At 58.0% G+C, this 13,286-nt stretch overlaps 6 protein-coding genes across 6 annotated transcripts; 3 read left to right on the top strand and 3 right to left on the bottom strand.

Annotated features, from left to right (window-relative positions):
• Nucleotides 1-740: 740 nt before the first annotated feature.
• Nucleotides 741-5,003, top strand: EX895_004686 (uncharacterized protein; the record flags this gene model as incomplete). The annotated part of the gene is made up of 1 exon (XM_029885280.1): nt 741-5,003. One exon carries the CDS (start codon nt 741-743, stop codon nt 5,001-5,003), a length of 4,263 nt encoding a protein of 1,420 aa, XP_029738522.1.
• A 363-nt stretch (nt 5,004-5,366) lies between these two features.
• On the top strand, nt 5,367-5,995 carry EX895_004685 (uncharacterized protein; the record flags this gene model as incomplete). The annotated part of the gene is made up of 3 exons (XM_029885279.1): nt 5,367-5,369; nt 5,496-5,778; nt 5,964-5,995. The coding sequence occupies 3 exons, from the start codon at nt 5,367-5,369 to the stop codon at nt 5,993-5,995; spliced, it is 318 nt and encodes a 105-aa protein (XP_029738521.1).
• A 210-nt stretch (nt 5,996-6,205) lies between these two features.
• EX895_004684 (uncharacterized protein) lies at nt 6,206-7,232 on the bottom strand (the record flags this gene model as incomplete). The annotated part of the gene is made up of 3 exons (XM_029885278.1): nt 6,206-6,503; nt 6,588-6,919; nt 7,020-7,232. 3 exons carry the CDS (start codon nt 7,230-7,232, stop codon nt 6,206-6,208), a joined length of 843 nt encoding a protein of 280 aa, XP_029738520.1.
• Nucleotides 7,233-7,818: 586 nt separating this feature from the next.
• EX895_004683 (uncharacterized protein) lies at nt 7,819-8,736 on the top strand (the record flags this gene model as incomplete). Its single annotated transcript, XM_029885277.1, has 1 exon — nt 7,819-8,736. The coding sequence occupies one exon, from the start codon at nt 7,819-7,821 to the stop codon at nt 8,734-8,736; it is 918 nt and encodes a 305-aa protein (XP_029738519.1).
• Nucleotides 8,737-9,132: 396 nt separating this feature from the next.
• Nucleotides 9,133-9,600, bottom strand: EX895_004682 (uncharacterized protein; the record flags this gene model as incomplete). Its single annotated transcript, XM_029885276.1, has 1 exon — nt 9,133-9,600. One exon carries the CDS (start codon nt 9,598-9,600, stop codon nt 9,133-9,135), a length of 468 nt encoding a protein of 155 aa, XP_029738518.1.
• A 2,075-nt stretch (nt 9,601-11,675) lies between these two features.
• Nucleotides 11,676-13,070, bottom strand: EX895_004681 (uncharacterized protein; the record flags this gene model as incomplete). Its single annotated transcript, XM_029885275.1, has 3 exons — nt 11,676-11,727; nt 11,931-12,085; nt 12,168-13,070. 3 exons carry the CDS (start codon nt 13,068-13,070, stop codon nt 11,676-11,678), a joined length of 1,110 nt encoding a protein of 369 aa, XP_029738517.1.
• Between the last annotated feature and the right edge of the window lie 216 nt (nt 13,071-13,286).

Genomic DNA, 13,286 nt, shown 5'->3' with positions numbered 1-13,286 from the left:
GACTCCCGCGTCAGAGAGGGCACGCATCACGTGATTTCACGGGAAAGTCGCACAACTGGCCCTTCACGTTTGAGTCGCTACGACTAGGCCGAATTTCAGGTCAATGGCCAGTCTGTGTTGTATTTGGCTCGCATGCTGCTTGGCCTCTTAGCGAGTGTCGTCTGTACTGTACGACGAGTCCCAGTGTTGCACTTCTACAGTATCTGTCTAGGAGGTTGCGAAACAGGGGCGAGTTCTCGAGCCGTGATGGAGAGTGAGGACGGAAATCGATTTTCGTCCAAATACTGTACCGGTCCATGCGATGTGCCGTGGTGGATGTGCCCGCCGAGTCGAAAGTCACCGGCACCTTGGAGCTCCACTTGCGAGATGTAAAATCACGTCTGCACTGCACGATGTCATGACGCTGCCTTGGCTTATCGTCAAAGCGTGTGCTGTTGTAAGCGAAGGAGCAAGACCCTTGCCGCTTTCTCTCATCTGTCTTGCTTTGCTTTAGGAGAAGCCGACTTTGAACAGAACAAAGAGATCGTTGCCTTCGATCACCTTGACCAACACCATCGGCCCTCCCGTCCGTTACGCAGACTCGAACGCTCCCATATCCGCGTTTGCTCGGCTTTGTTCCGCCTATTCCAAAGCACGCGGCGCCTCCGTAGCTTGCACTGCCATTACCTCTCTCTCCCTCTCTGCTGTTGGCGTCGTCGCTGAGTCTCTGCCAGCGTCGCCCCATCCGCCTTCTTGGTTGGATGCAGCCACAACCTCACGAGCCCCTCCAACACCGCCATATCTCCTCTGCTCATTCGAGACATCCCACCTCCTCCTCTTCCATCGGAGCTCCCGGCTCTTCTCAGACCATCGATTCACAGCAGCAGCAGCAACAGCAAGATGAAGCGTCGGCTTCGCTTCAAAGGCGTCCGTCCTATCGCCATGACTTGACGGGTGCTCCAGGTACTTCTACGGCACCAGCAGCAAATCAGCTGACCAAGCTCGACGGAGTCATTTACCACTTTTACACCACCACCGCCAATCTCATTATACAGTCTCGTCTCGCTCACCTGCGCTCCTTCCTCCTCACCGCTCCCTTCGACGGTGCTCCTCCCACTTCCTCAGTACCCGGCTCATCTTCAAGTACCAGGCTATCGCGATGGTTTGGGCTTCATATTCCGGACTCGGATCTGTTCAAGGACGAACTCCGGCTATGGCGTTCCGTCACATCCTTGCTAGGACTCGATGCGAACAGTATGGATCTAGCGGCGTCCCCGCCAGCCATTCCAGATCTCGTCATCGATGTCATGCTCGACGTCTCTGCTGTCTCGGATCGTCACCACATCGTGCTCGACACCTCTTCCCACCCCTCTGCCACCTCGAATCGACGCATCTGCATCGACGGTCGTCGGCCAGGCGATCCCACGCCCTCTTCAACCGCTGAACGTCCTCAGAGAATTGTTCTGGAGCAATGGCGATTGCATTTCGATCCTACTCAATCTGCAACGCCCCCAGACCTGTCCACATTCTACAAACGCTCGGTTGTCCACTTCCGCACTCTATTCACCCTGCTCTGTTCTCTACCCTCTAATCGCCTTGCTGCCAAGATCGAGATGCTCAAAGCCGCGCCGCAGAAGCGCAGCACCATCTCGCAGCCGTCGTTCCCTTCGCTGGCTGCGCGACAGGATATGGGCGCACACGATGCAGAGATGACCATTGGCTGTCGGCTCAGCATGCTTCTCGGCTCGCACCAAGAACAGACCCCATCCGAGGAGATCAGCGTCACACATGCTTTGTCGGCGGAGCGAGACTTGGAAGCAAACGACACCCAGGCCGATGACACCAACTCGCGCGCGCACTATGCCACTCGCACGCTTGCTGCCATCGTCACGCCTATTGGTCATCTCGAGCTCTCTGTTGTGTATCGCAAGTTCACCGACTATCTCATCGAAGATGCAGGCAGCCTACACGGCGCAAACGACATCAAAATCGATCTCGATGAGGACTACTTTAGAGCTCCTCAGACTTCCGAGGCAAGGAACCTGTACCGGCCAGAACGAGATGTTACATCACCGCCAACTGTTGCAGCCGGCCCCGCATCCGAACCAATCGCAGACGCTATTCAGAATGGCGACCAGCAGCGCGCCGGTCAACAACGCATGGGCGGCATTTCGGCGGCTAGACCTGCAGTCCTGGTGGCTCAAAGAAGCTCGCCGGACAGTGCAACAGGAGCGGACGGGCTCACCTCACAATCACCGGCCAACCCAAGCGTCTTCAGCACAAGCGCACCAGGACGCCATTCTGCCGGCCTTTCGAGTCTGAGAAGGACAGGCTCGACCAAAAGCAACTTGTCGCTCATGGGCCCGCCCAGCTCGTCGGGTGTGCCTTCCAGCCCGGCCTTGGCGGCTGCGCTCAGTGCGGAACCTGCCTTCATGGTACCAAGCTCCGTGCGCAGACCGAGTACGAGCGAGAGACGGCTTCAATCCATCAGTGGTCTCTCGAGTGGGCGTCCAAGCCCGCCTGTGTCTCCCTCTGCTGCCTCATTTGACCTGCCAGAGGTCAGCGCTAGTGTGCCACGTAGCGCCTCAGCAGCCTTTCCGTACAACATGACGGGGCGATCCATCTCGACTCGAACCACGAGCGGTTTCGCTGCCTCCACGTCTGGCACCATGGGGCCACCGTCATCCACGCAGCCAAGACCCAGCGTCTCCTTTAGCCCCTCGTCGCCGTCCCCACTGGCGCAGCAAATGTCACTGCAAGGATCAAGGGCCTTCGGCGGCACAAGCTTGGCACCTACAACATCCCAATCAACGTCTTCCTTTCGCAGCGTATCTGGCTCCGGTCTGCGTTCGTCCATGTCAGGTACCGGTGTTCTACTCGGTCCAAGCTTACGTAGCGTATTCCAAAACTACGTTCCTCGTTCGCAAACTGCGTCGATTGCGGCGATATCAAGGACACCTCCGACGTCGACGAGCGCTGGCACACATGGTAGCTTCTCGCCGTCGAATCTGGGCACAGGTGCTCGGAGCACCAGCATCCGCAGAAACTCGAGCACCAGCGACGCTGGATCTAGTTCCGCGTTTGGAGCCAGCTTGACTTCGTCGTCGGCCGCCGCCAAGCCACAGATGATCAAACGGTACAGCACCAACTTTGCGTATCGCCAGAACCGTGAGCGAGGTGGGATCTACGGTAGCAGCCTTGGTTCGGAAGGGTCAGGCTCTCTGGGAGCTGGTGCCGAGTCATCGAGCTATCCGCGCTTCAGTGGAGCTGGTGGAAGCTTGAGTTCGGTATCTGGTCGCAGCTGGATTTCACGGATGGAGCAGCGGCAGGGGCTTGGAACGGGAGGAGCTTTCGCGAGGACGTCGAGTCTAGACGATGCCACAGCTGCAGCAAGCGCGTCATCCGCATCGAGGTATCGACCTACGTCGGCAGCTGCGGCGACGCAGCTGGGCGGTGGCCTCACGCCGAGTCCGAGAAGCCACGAGGACGACATGGACGATCTGACACGCCTCTTGGAGACTCGACCTGCTTTCGGTGCATCATCCATCGGCAAGCTGACGAGCCTCAGGCACGAGCGCCGGAACGCACCAGGTCTCAGCAGTACTCCCGAGGAAGGAGGCGCTTCACCTGCTGCAGGGCATGGATCCGACGCTTTGACGGACTCGGTTCAATCGAACCTGGGGCAAGATCGACCATCGCCGTTATCTGGGAGCAGCTTGCGCTCAGGCAGCGGTCTGCGTACGGCGAATCCTATGTCACGCAGCCAGCTCGATGATCTTCTCAATCGCATGGCCGAGTCGGTTGGTATTATGGGTGCAAAGGAGCAAGGCTCGACGACGAGTGCTGAAGCCTCTTCCGATACAGTTCCGAGCGATGTACGAGCACCCAGTGGCTCCTATGCACTAGCTACGCCACTGCAGCCAGCTTCGCGCCCTCTCACGCCTGCGCAGGTTTCGGCAACGCTAGGGAAGGGGCGAGGCAGCACGGGCAAAGTCGCTGAAAAAACGGCTGATAGTGACGAGGGTCAGCTCTCGAGTCCAGCGACGTTTGCGCGCGCTTTGCCAAGCGAGGCAGGCATGCGACCTCGCTCTGCCGTCGGCTATCAGGTTCGCGCATACGGAACTGCAGCAGTTGAGCGCACAGCCAGCGACTCTGCGGCAATGGTTGCAACAGAGAGAGCTCCACGTGATTTGACGGCTGCCAATGTGCAAGCGAATGTGGGTTCCGCTGCCGCCGCCGCCGCCGTAGCAGCAGCAGCAGCAGCTCATGCATCGTCTCCGACAGCATCCGTCGAGCAGGCTTCGATGCCAGACTACGAAGCCGAGGGCGATCTTATGTTCAAGGTGGACGGTCAGCAGGACTACGACCCGGAAGACGAGCTACCCGGCGAGATGGAGATGATGCCGGAAGAGCGAGGAGGTGCTATTGCTGCTTTGCGAGTGGGCGATACTGCAGCGACGGCATTCGGTGGAGGCGTAGAGGGTGGAATGGGAGCGACGCTGCCTGTGGGAGCGCATCGCGATAGTCGCGCGCACGATTGGCACGCTTCAGATCGATGGGAGCGGGCTCGTGCCCAAGAAGCGGAACGACGAAGAGTCGATGCAGAGATGTCGCGCACTTTTGGACAAGAGGTGGGAGCCAGCACACGTGGAAGAGGCTCACATAGTCCATGGCGCGGTGTCAACAATGGTTCCACTTCTCAGCAGCCGCAACAAGCCACTGTGCCTAGCACTTCCTCAGGAGCAAATCCTGTCGGCTTTAGATCAAGCTCCACGCGACCTTTTGCTGGGGGCAACAGGCTGGTCGGCGGTGTTGGCGTTGGAACGTCTGGTCTGAGTCCGAGTAGTGGTGCCAGCATGAATGCCACAACCGCAGACGGCCGACGAGGATACGGCGTAAGTGCCCCCTCTACTCACTTCCACTACCAGCCAAGGATGGCGGCCAAGTCAGGCGCACAGTCGTACCCGGCCTCGAGGGATGAATTGTACGACGATGACGAAGATGCGGAAGAGGAAGACGATTGAACAAAGGGACCCAAGGCAGAAAGGCAACAGTCCAAAGCAGAAACAAGTGTAATCCGATTGGCCCGGAGCGTATCTGTGTGATGGTGTTGAGAACAGCAAAGGTTGGTGGGGCGGCCGTGTGTGTGACGTGGCCTGTTGGCGGCGGCGGTGTTTCGGAGAATTTCCCACTTGCCAGCCGAGAATCGTTCCTGCCAGAAAGAGAAAGAGGCTCAGCCCGCGCGAGCTCAGGGAAGCGGAAGCGTCGGGAAGCGGGAAATAGGGTTGGCAATCGAGTGCGGGGAGAGCGAGCCGATTGCGAGCTTGTCGCATGTTCTGTATGTTCGCCTCCTTCTTCCTACCGACGACCCAACATCTTGGTTCATCATGGTGAGTAGTCCAGCACTCTTCTCTGCGTCCACGCTTCTCGACTGGCAGCTCGGCACCAAACCTTCCCGGGCTTGCGCTTCGATGCTGATGCGGACCGCTCTTTCTGCTTCTCTCCTGTTTTGGTAGCCGACATTCAAGGACATCAAGGCGAAGAATGCGCAGTTCGCCGCATCTGCGCGCGAGAATGCAGGGAAGCCGCGCATCCGCAGCAACGCCGCCGCTTCCTCGGCCGACGCTGGCGAAGACGCATCGTTCGAGGCCAAGCAAGCCGCGGCCAAGCGCGGGAGATCCAACGTCCGACCCGCGCGCAGGGAGCGCAACGCCGCCGCGAGCAAGGGCTTGGTTGGAGGAAGCCTGCGCAACAACAAGCTCGCGCTCGGCCTCATTGTGTTTGTCGTCATTGGCGGAGGTGAGTTTCTTTTTTCTTCCTGGTTCGAATCGCTTTGGACTCTCCTGCACTTCGCCGGTCGTGGCATTGCGGCATTGCGGCACGCCAACGCTTTGAAGCTCCAAAGTAAGCTGAGAAGGGAGAGAGAGAGAGAAGAGGATGGTGCTGACGCGGGAACATTGTCTCTCCTTGCTTTTGATGTGCAGTGTTCTTCGAGCTGATGCGCTTGTTCTTGTAGAGTACGATGCATACATGCGGGTAATGCGATTCTATCGGTAGCGTCATCTTTGCATCAAAGATCCACAGCCAGCGAGCTCAGCTTCTTACTCGACACTGGTCCACAACCACACACATACACATGCTGTTCTGCGACCAATCACACTTGCACGCAACCAACTCGACAACGTTGTTCACATTGCACTGTATCACCTCAAGCTGCCCGCTCCAGCTACAAAAAGTCAGCGACCAACGACCTGATCTTCTTGACATCCAAGGATGCAGCCCTATGCTTGACCACGTACTCGGCGTCCGTCTGTGCGTCTTCGTCCAGCTGCTCTTGGTCCGCCGCTGCCGCAGACTCGTGGTGCGTCGAGGGCAGATCGGCGGCTTCGAGCACCTTGCCTACCGCAATGACGTGTCTGGGCTCGTTGGCGCGTACCCACACGGTGCCGTTGGCGCCCACCGCTGCCTCGAAGGGGAAATGCGTCGCTACCTGTTTGAGCAGCCCGTGCGTTGGGCGTAGTAGACTGCGTCGTAGAAAACAAAACTTGAGGGGTCAGCATGCCACTCTCCATTCCCCACATTCTAACGCAACCCGACTCGTTGCTTACCTTCGGGCTAGCCCGATCGACACAGTAAACAGCATCGCATGTCCCATTTTCTCCCCGCGCTCATCGGTCGTTTTCAAATCGCCAAAGCCGTCGCTCTTGCCGGTGACCGGATTGACACACGTCAATTCGGGCTCGGTGAAGCGGTCCGCACTGACGTTGCGTGCATACACAAGCGAGCCGATGCGCAGGTTGGGCTTGTGCCTTTTGGTCGCGCCCTCGAAGCTGAGTGCTGGTAGTGTGGCAGAATGCGCGGAGAAGAGGGTGACGGTGTATGATTCCGCGCCGCGGTTGGTGATCTGGCCGATGACTGAGTCGCCCGGTGCCGGCACGTACTGCAAACGCGCCAAGAAGAGAGAGGAGGAAAGGAAAGGGGTTCAAGTGTCAATTGTGAAGAGCGTTGTAGGGCGGCTATAAGGATGAGTGAGGACGTACGCGAAGAGTGTTCGTTTCGACCCAGAATGCTGTTTGTGCATCTTTGCCTTTGGATGCTGAGGAGGAGGAAGAGGAGCCAATCTGACCCAGTGCTCCCGGTCGAATGGCTGTCAAGGACGACGGTACGCCCGGCGTGGGCAGCAAACCGGGTCCCAGCTTGATCGCCGAGCTGGATGGGATCGAGATGACGTCTCCTGGAAGTACGACGGTCATTGTGTTTGTATCCCTGCGACTGCGCTCGAGGTTCGAGGTTCGAGGGTTGTCGGCGGTAGAGTGTTTCTACTCGAGCTGGACGTCAATTGCTCCCAGCTTTGATGCGCTTCAGTGGATCGAAGGCGAGCTTTATGTGATTGTGATGCACAGCTGCTATCAGTGCCTTCCGTAGCAGATGAAGGGGACGCAGTTGATGGTATGATGGTGTGGACGATCAAGGGCACAAGTCTTTCGGTTTCGGTTTCGGTTTGATGTGGAGCTTGCCGTAGAAAAAATCAAACAGCGACTTTCGTCCGGGAAGAAGAAAAATCCAACATCGGATTTGCGGTGAGAAAACCGGGCAAAAAAGGCTTGCAACAGCTCGCAATAGCACCGAGAGCAGCCGAAGCTCAAGCGGAAACACGAGTCAGGAAGTTTGAGAAGAACTCTCTTTCTTATCGAAAGTTTTGACAGAGAGTGAGCAAGCACAAACGTGGACCCTGATCGCGTTGAGAGTCTCGTTCTCTGTCTTCCTCCTCCTCACCTTCTACCACCACCCTACCCCATCCCAAAATCCGGTCCATCTCGGTCCCCGCTTGCTCTCAGCATGGCCGAGCTCAACACACTTCCAAAGGACCCGCTCCTTTCGCAAGGCCAGAAGGATGTGCTGGCCGGAACCGTCGGTGGGATCGCCCAAGTGCTGGTCGGTCAACCGCTGGATATCCTCAAAGTGCGACTGCAGACTTCGCCGCCGGGGACATATACGGGGATGGTGGACTGTGCCACGCGCATCGTGCGCAACGAAGGCCCGCTGGCATTCTACAAGGGCACGCTCACGCCTTTGCTCGGTGTAGGCGCGTGTGTCAGTATCCAGTTCGGCGTAGTGGAAGCTCTGAAGCGACACTTTAGCGCGTCGAATGTTGCGTCAGGACGCAGCGGCGAGCTGAGCTATTCGCAGTTCTACCTTGCAGGTGGTATTGCTGGTGTGGCCAACAGCGTGGTTGCCGGCCCTGTCGAGCACGTCCGTATCCGCCTGCAGACGCAGCCCTCGCCGCCGCTCTACCGCGGCCCGGTCGACTGCATCCGCCAAATATACACCCAGAGCGGGCCGTTCCACGGCGTGTTCCGGGGCCAGATCCCCACGTTCGCGCGCGAGTTCCACGGCATGGGCATGTACTTCCTCACCTACGAAGCGCTCGTCCAGTACAAACTCAGCAAAGACAAGCTGGCTCGCAACGAGCTGCCCAGCACATACGCCATGTTCGCCGGCGCCATGGCCGGTTACGGCCTCTGGCTCACTGCCTACCCCGCCGACATTATCAAGAGCAAGCTGCAGACCGACTCGCTCAACCCGGCAAACCGCAAGTACAAGGGTACTCTCGACTGCATCCAGCAGACCTTCAAACAGGACGGCATCCGCGGATTCTTCAGGGGCCTCTTGCCCACGCTCGTTAGGAGTCCGTTCGCGAATGCCGCCACGTTTGTCGCTTTCGAATGGGCCGCTCGAACTTTGCGCGAGGTGTAGGTGTAGACAATTCACTCGCGAGTACAACCGAACGCACGCACCCACGCACGCACACTTGTCACGATAGAGATCTCGACAGAATACAGGAAAAACTTTGCAGACGAAACAAGAGCGAAAAAAGAGCAGATGAAACCATGACGAGAACAAGTGAAGACAGCAGACCGAGGCAGCTGGTGACAACGACGCAAACACCAATACAGAGCAGTGCTACAGCGGAACTACAAGACTAGGAACCAGGGCAGATGCAGCGTGAAACCAGAAACAAGAAACAAGAGACCATTTGTCGAGAACCATGCAGTGGACGATGAGAAACCTTTGCGTAGAAGAACGTGACCCGAAACTGATAAAACTGGGGACCTAAAGAACCGAAACCAACAAGCAAGCAAGACCATCCACTCACTCGTCCATATCCATCATTCTACCACCACCCACGCTGACCTCCGACCCGCCCCTCTTTAACACCAGCGGCCGGCCCAGCACCTCGGGAGAAAACCCCCTCTCAGCCATCTCGTGGTCCGCATCGTCCACCTGCGTCTCCATACTCTCCGCCACAGATCGAGACTGCCTTCCGCCGCGACCCACAGCCATAGCGAACCGAGCTTGCAGCCCACAACTGCCGCCTTGACGAGCAGCTTCGACGCTGAGGTACCGCTCGAAAGGGTTACGCGTCATCTTGCGCGGGATAGGTGAGCTGGGCATCGGCGGGAGTCCCATCTTGCGAGGCTCGTCCGCATGCTTGGAGGCAGGCTGCAGGTCGAGAAGCGTGCTAAAGGCGGGAGACGGGCAGGGGGACGGGCTGGCAGAGGGGCTGCGAGAGAGACTCTCCGACAGGCAGGGAGAAGGAGCAACAGAGGCTGCGACCATGGCGTCGACGCGACCAGGACTAGTTTGCGACCTGTGCGCTTCACCCACACTGCTGGCCACAGCCGCGGGCAGGGAAGGCGGCGAAGAGAGCGAGAGGGAAAGCTGTGCTGACGCAGATGCGGCTGCAGTGATGCGCTGCTCCATGGGCGACGTGGGTGAGAGGGTGAGCCCGTTCACGCCGTCTTGCTGGCGAGGCGAGGCAGCACCAATGGTCGGAGTAGAGCGTGGTTCCTGGTCGTCGTCATCGACTCCTGCACGCTGGTATGCTCGTGCTTTGCTTTTGGTCGGCGTGCTCTCCAGGTCCATCGCGGCGGTTCCAGATCCGATGGGTGGAGATACGAGGGCAGAAGACACCATGGGCTCGTCGATCTTGCTGGAGAAAGCGCTAGGGAGGGCCGTGTCCGGAATCGTCTCCAGAGTAGAGAGGGCATCGACACTGGAGAGTATCACGGTCGCAGAAGCCGGAGCACCGTCTCGCAACGATAAGCGAGAAAGAGGGCGTGGACCAAGTCCATCTCGAGACGCAGTCCTCGAACGAGGTGGAGGAGAGACGGGCGAGATGCCCAAACCCAGCGGCCAGCCGGTGACGCCAGCCAGAGCTGCCGCGGCGAGAGAAACAGAGTTGGAGAGGCTCGTTGCATTGCTCGGCGTCTTTGCGCGTGAGTAAGGGTGGCCGACCACTCTGACACTAGCAATTGGCTGTGCTACTGCTGCAGAAGCGACAGTAGCTGCGACGATCGACTGGGATGGAGAGGTCGCACGCTCGGTAGCCTCGTCCGAAGATTTGGTACCAGAGCTAGAAACGATTCGGGAGGAGCGCGAGCGAGAGTGCGAAGCCGAGTGAAGGTGGTGATGGTGGTGGTGTCTGCGAGCTACAAGTGCGATAGGCCGGCGAGGCATGGGCGCCAGCAACACCAACGTGGGAGAGTGTAGCGCTTGACTGCTCGTCTCGGACTGCGACATGATCGCAAGCAGATCGGATTGGCCGGTGTCTACGGTGGACGGTCCAAGTATCGATGTGATGGCAGGATCGGAACAGCCTGTCTGTAGTTGATGAGATCGAGTTCGATTGGTCGGATAGGACAGGATACTGACGATGGTGACGGAGACGGTGACAACAGAAGAGCAAGGTCGGAAGGGGCGATCGAAGAGTGGACGAGTGCAAGTGGGCGGCGAGTAAGTATCAAAAGGGAAATAAAATAGGATCGACAAGGACAGGACAGGCCGGGCGGGCGGGCTTGCCGATAGAAGCACTGAGTTGGGAAAAGAGAGTGCTTCAACAGAACGGTAGCGCAGGTTGAGACAAACGGTGTCTTAGCCAGACAGCCAGCCAGCAGGGCAAATGCAAGCAAGCAAGTGCAGGCACCGACCGAATGCCATGCAGAGTCGAAGTGTGGGGAGGCGGCTGCCGTGTGGGCGCCTGACCAGTGGTTTCACCACGGGCAGAGCAACAGAGCGACCAACCAGACAACAGAGAAAAGATAAGCGTTTGGTTTATGCGTGCTCCTGCCGCTGCTGCCGCTGCTTGGTGGGCTGCCGTTTCTATTTAAAAATTGAAATTGCCCTGCAGCCACGCTGGGCTTGGGCTTCACAACTCGGAGACGAAAAACTCGTGAACTTTGTCGAAGCAGCTGTCATTTTGCACAAGCGAGGCTGAGCTGAGAGGCAAAGGAGCAGCAGTCAGGAGGCCTCTGCCGATCGGCGACAGACGGGCGCTAAAGTTCAGGTTTTCATCGACAGCTGCCAGGCCACTCACTCACAATGCGGTAAGCAACGCTTGGTTTCCCGGTACGTGGTGATCCGAAACACTTGATGCCCTGACGCTTTGCCGTAACAGCAGGCTTCTTAGGTACGGTAACACATCTGGAGGCGCCTCTCTCTCTCTCTCTCTCGGGGGGCCAGGTGTACCACGAACGGGGTCAAGGGCATACATAGCATACACATGTCCATTCCAATTTCTCACGCTTGACAATCGCCTGGGCGAGGTCGTGTGAGAAGCTTCTGACGATGCTGCTCTCTCTCAGTCACAATCGAACCTCTCACCATTCCATTGTCTCCATTCTTGCGGCGTTGACTCATAGCTTGCTCCTGCCAGATGCACGATTGGGTGCAAACGATGATCGACCCCTGGATGGATCCGCATACGGAAGGCAAGCAAGCAAGTAAAGATGATCGTTCAGCCATCGCTTCTCACATGTCACAAGTCTTTGAAGCACGGTCGATTGCGCAACCCTCCTTCAAAAGAGTGCGAATTGCTTCTGCGGCGTATTGCTTTTGCGGCAGTTGCCCCTTGTGACTTTCCTAAAGGCAACGGCAGAGACGACATTTACCTTCCATACAGAGGAGGGAGGGCGGGTTTGTTGCCCAGCACCTCGTCGATCTGCGCCATGATCTCGGGCGTCAGCTTCTCGATCAGATCGAGCGACTTGAGGTTCTCGACAATTTGCTCCGGCTTGGAGGCTCCCAAGATGACCGTCGAGACGTTCTGCGTTCCGAAACAAACAAGCTCGCGTCAGTACAGGTGAGGCGATCATCGACGTCTCGGCATCTTGCAAAAAAAAACTTACAGGGTTCTTGGCGCACCACGCCAGAGCCAGGTTGGTCACTTTGGCTCCCAGACCCTCGGCGATCTGCGTGAGCTTCTTGACCTTCTCAATCTTTGCCTTGCCCTCGGGCGTCTGGAGCTCTTTGACCGTGTTGTCAAAAAAGCTCTTGTTGGTGTCGAAGCGCGAGCCGGAGGGCACGCCGTCGTTGTACTTGCCCGTGAGAAGGCCGCTGGCGAGAGGACTCCAAATGGTGGTGCCGAAGTTGTGGACCTTGTACAAGGGGTCGTACTCCTTCTCGGGACGCTCGCGGTGGAACATGTTGTACTGGCACTGGTCGGCGATGGGCGGGATCAGGTTGAGACGGTTGGCCACAGCGTGAGCCTCCTCGATCTGCTGGGCGGACCACTCCGACGTACCCCAGTAGAAGCACTTGTCGCTCTCGATGAGGCGGTTGAATCCGCGCACGATCTCCTCCATGGGCACGGTAGGATCCGGGCGATGCGCCATCAGCACATCCCAGTATGACAAGCCGGAACGCTCCAGACTGGCGTTGGCCGCCTCGATGATGTGCTTGCGGCTCAATCCGCGACCGTTGGGATCTTTGCTACCAACACCAAAGAAGATCTTGCTGATAAGCACGAGGTCCGAGCGGCGCAGGTTGAGGTCACGGATGGCTTTGCCCATGTCGACCTCGCACTGACCGGCAGAGTAAACCTCGGCGGTGTCGAAGGTGTTGATGCCGTGTTCAAAGGCGAGCTTGACGATCTCTTTAGTTTCGTCGCTGTTGACAGTGCCGCCGTATGTGAGCCAGCCACCGAGCGAGAAGAGCGAGACACGCAGACCCGAGGGGCCGAGCCGGCGGAAGATCATGTTTTTGGGATCATACTCGGGGCAGTCCTTGGGGTTGGCAGCGGTGGGAGCCATTTTGAACGAACTAAACAATGCTAAGGGGGGCGGACACGAAGATGGTGATGGGTGGCAAGAACCAAGTGCGGGAAAGAAAAGCACGCTGCCTATATAGCACAAGGAAATGTTGGCTCAGTCTCGCTTGCTGTACGAGGACATCTCCTTCGTCCTTGTCACGAGATCTCTGGTGCGGGCTTTTGCTGAGCTGCAAGTGAATCATCATCGGAGCGAGAA

The sequence above is a fragment of the Sporisorium graminicola genome, chromosome SGRAM_4 (genome assembly GCF_005498985.1).
Source record: "Sporisorium graminicola strain CBS 10092 chromosome SGRAM_4, whole genome shotgun sequence".
Classification (NCBI taxonomy): domain Eukaryota; kingdom Fungi; phylum Basidiomycota; class Ustilaginomycetes; order Ustilaginales; family Ustilaginaceae; genus Sporisorium; species Sporisorium graminicola.
Note: the sequence above shows the minus strand (reverse complement) of the source record. Positions and strands in the feature narration are given on the sequence as shown.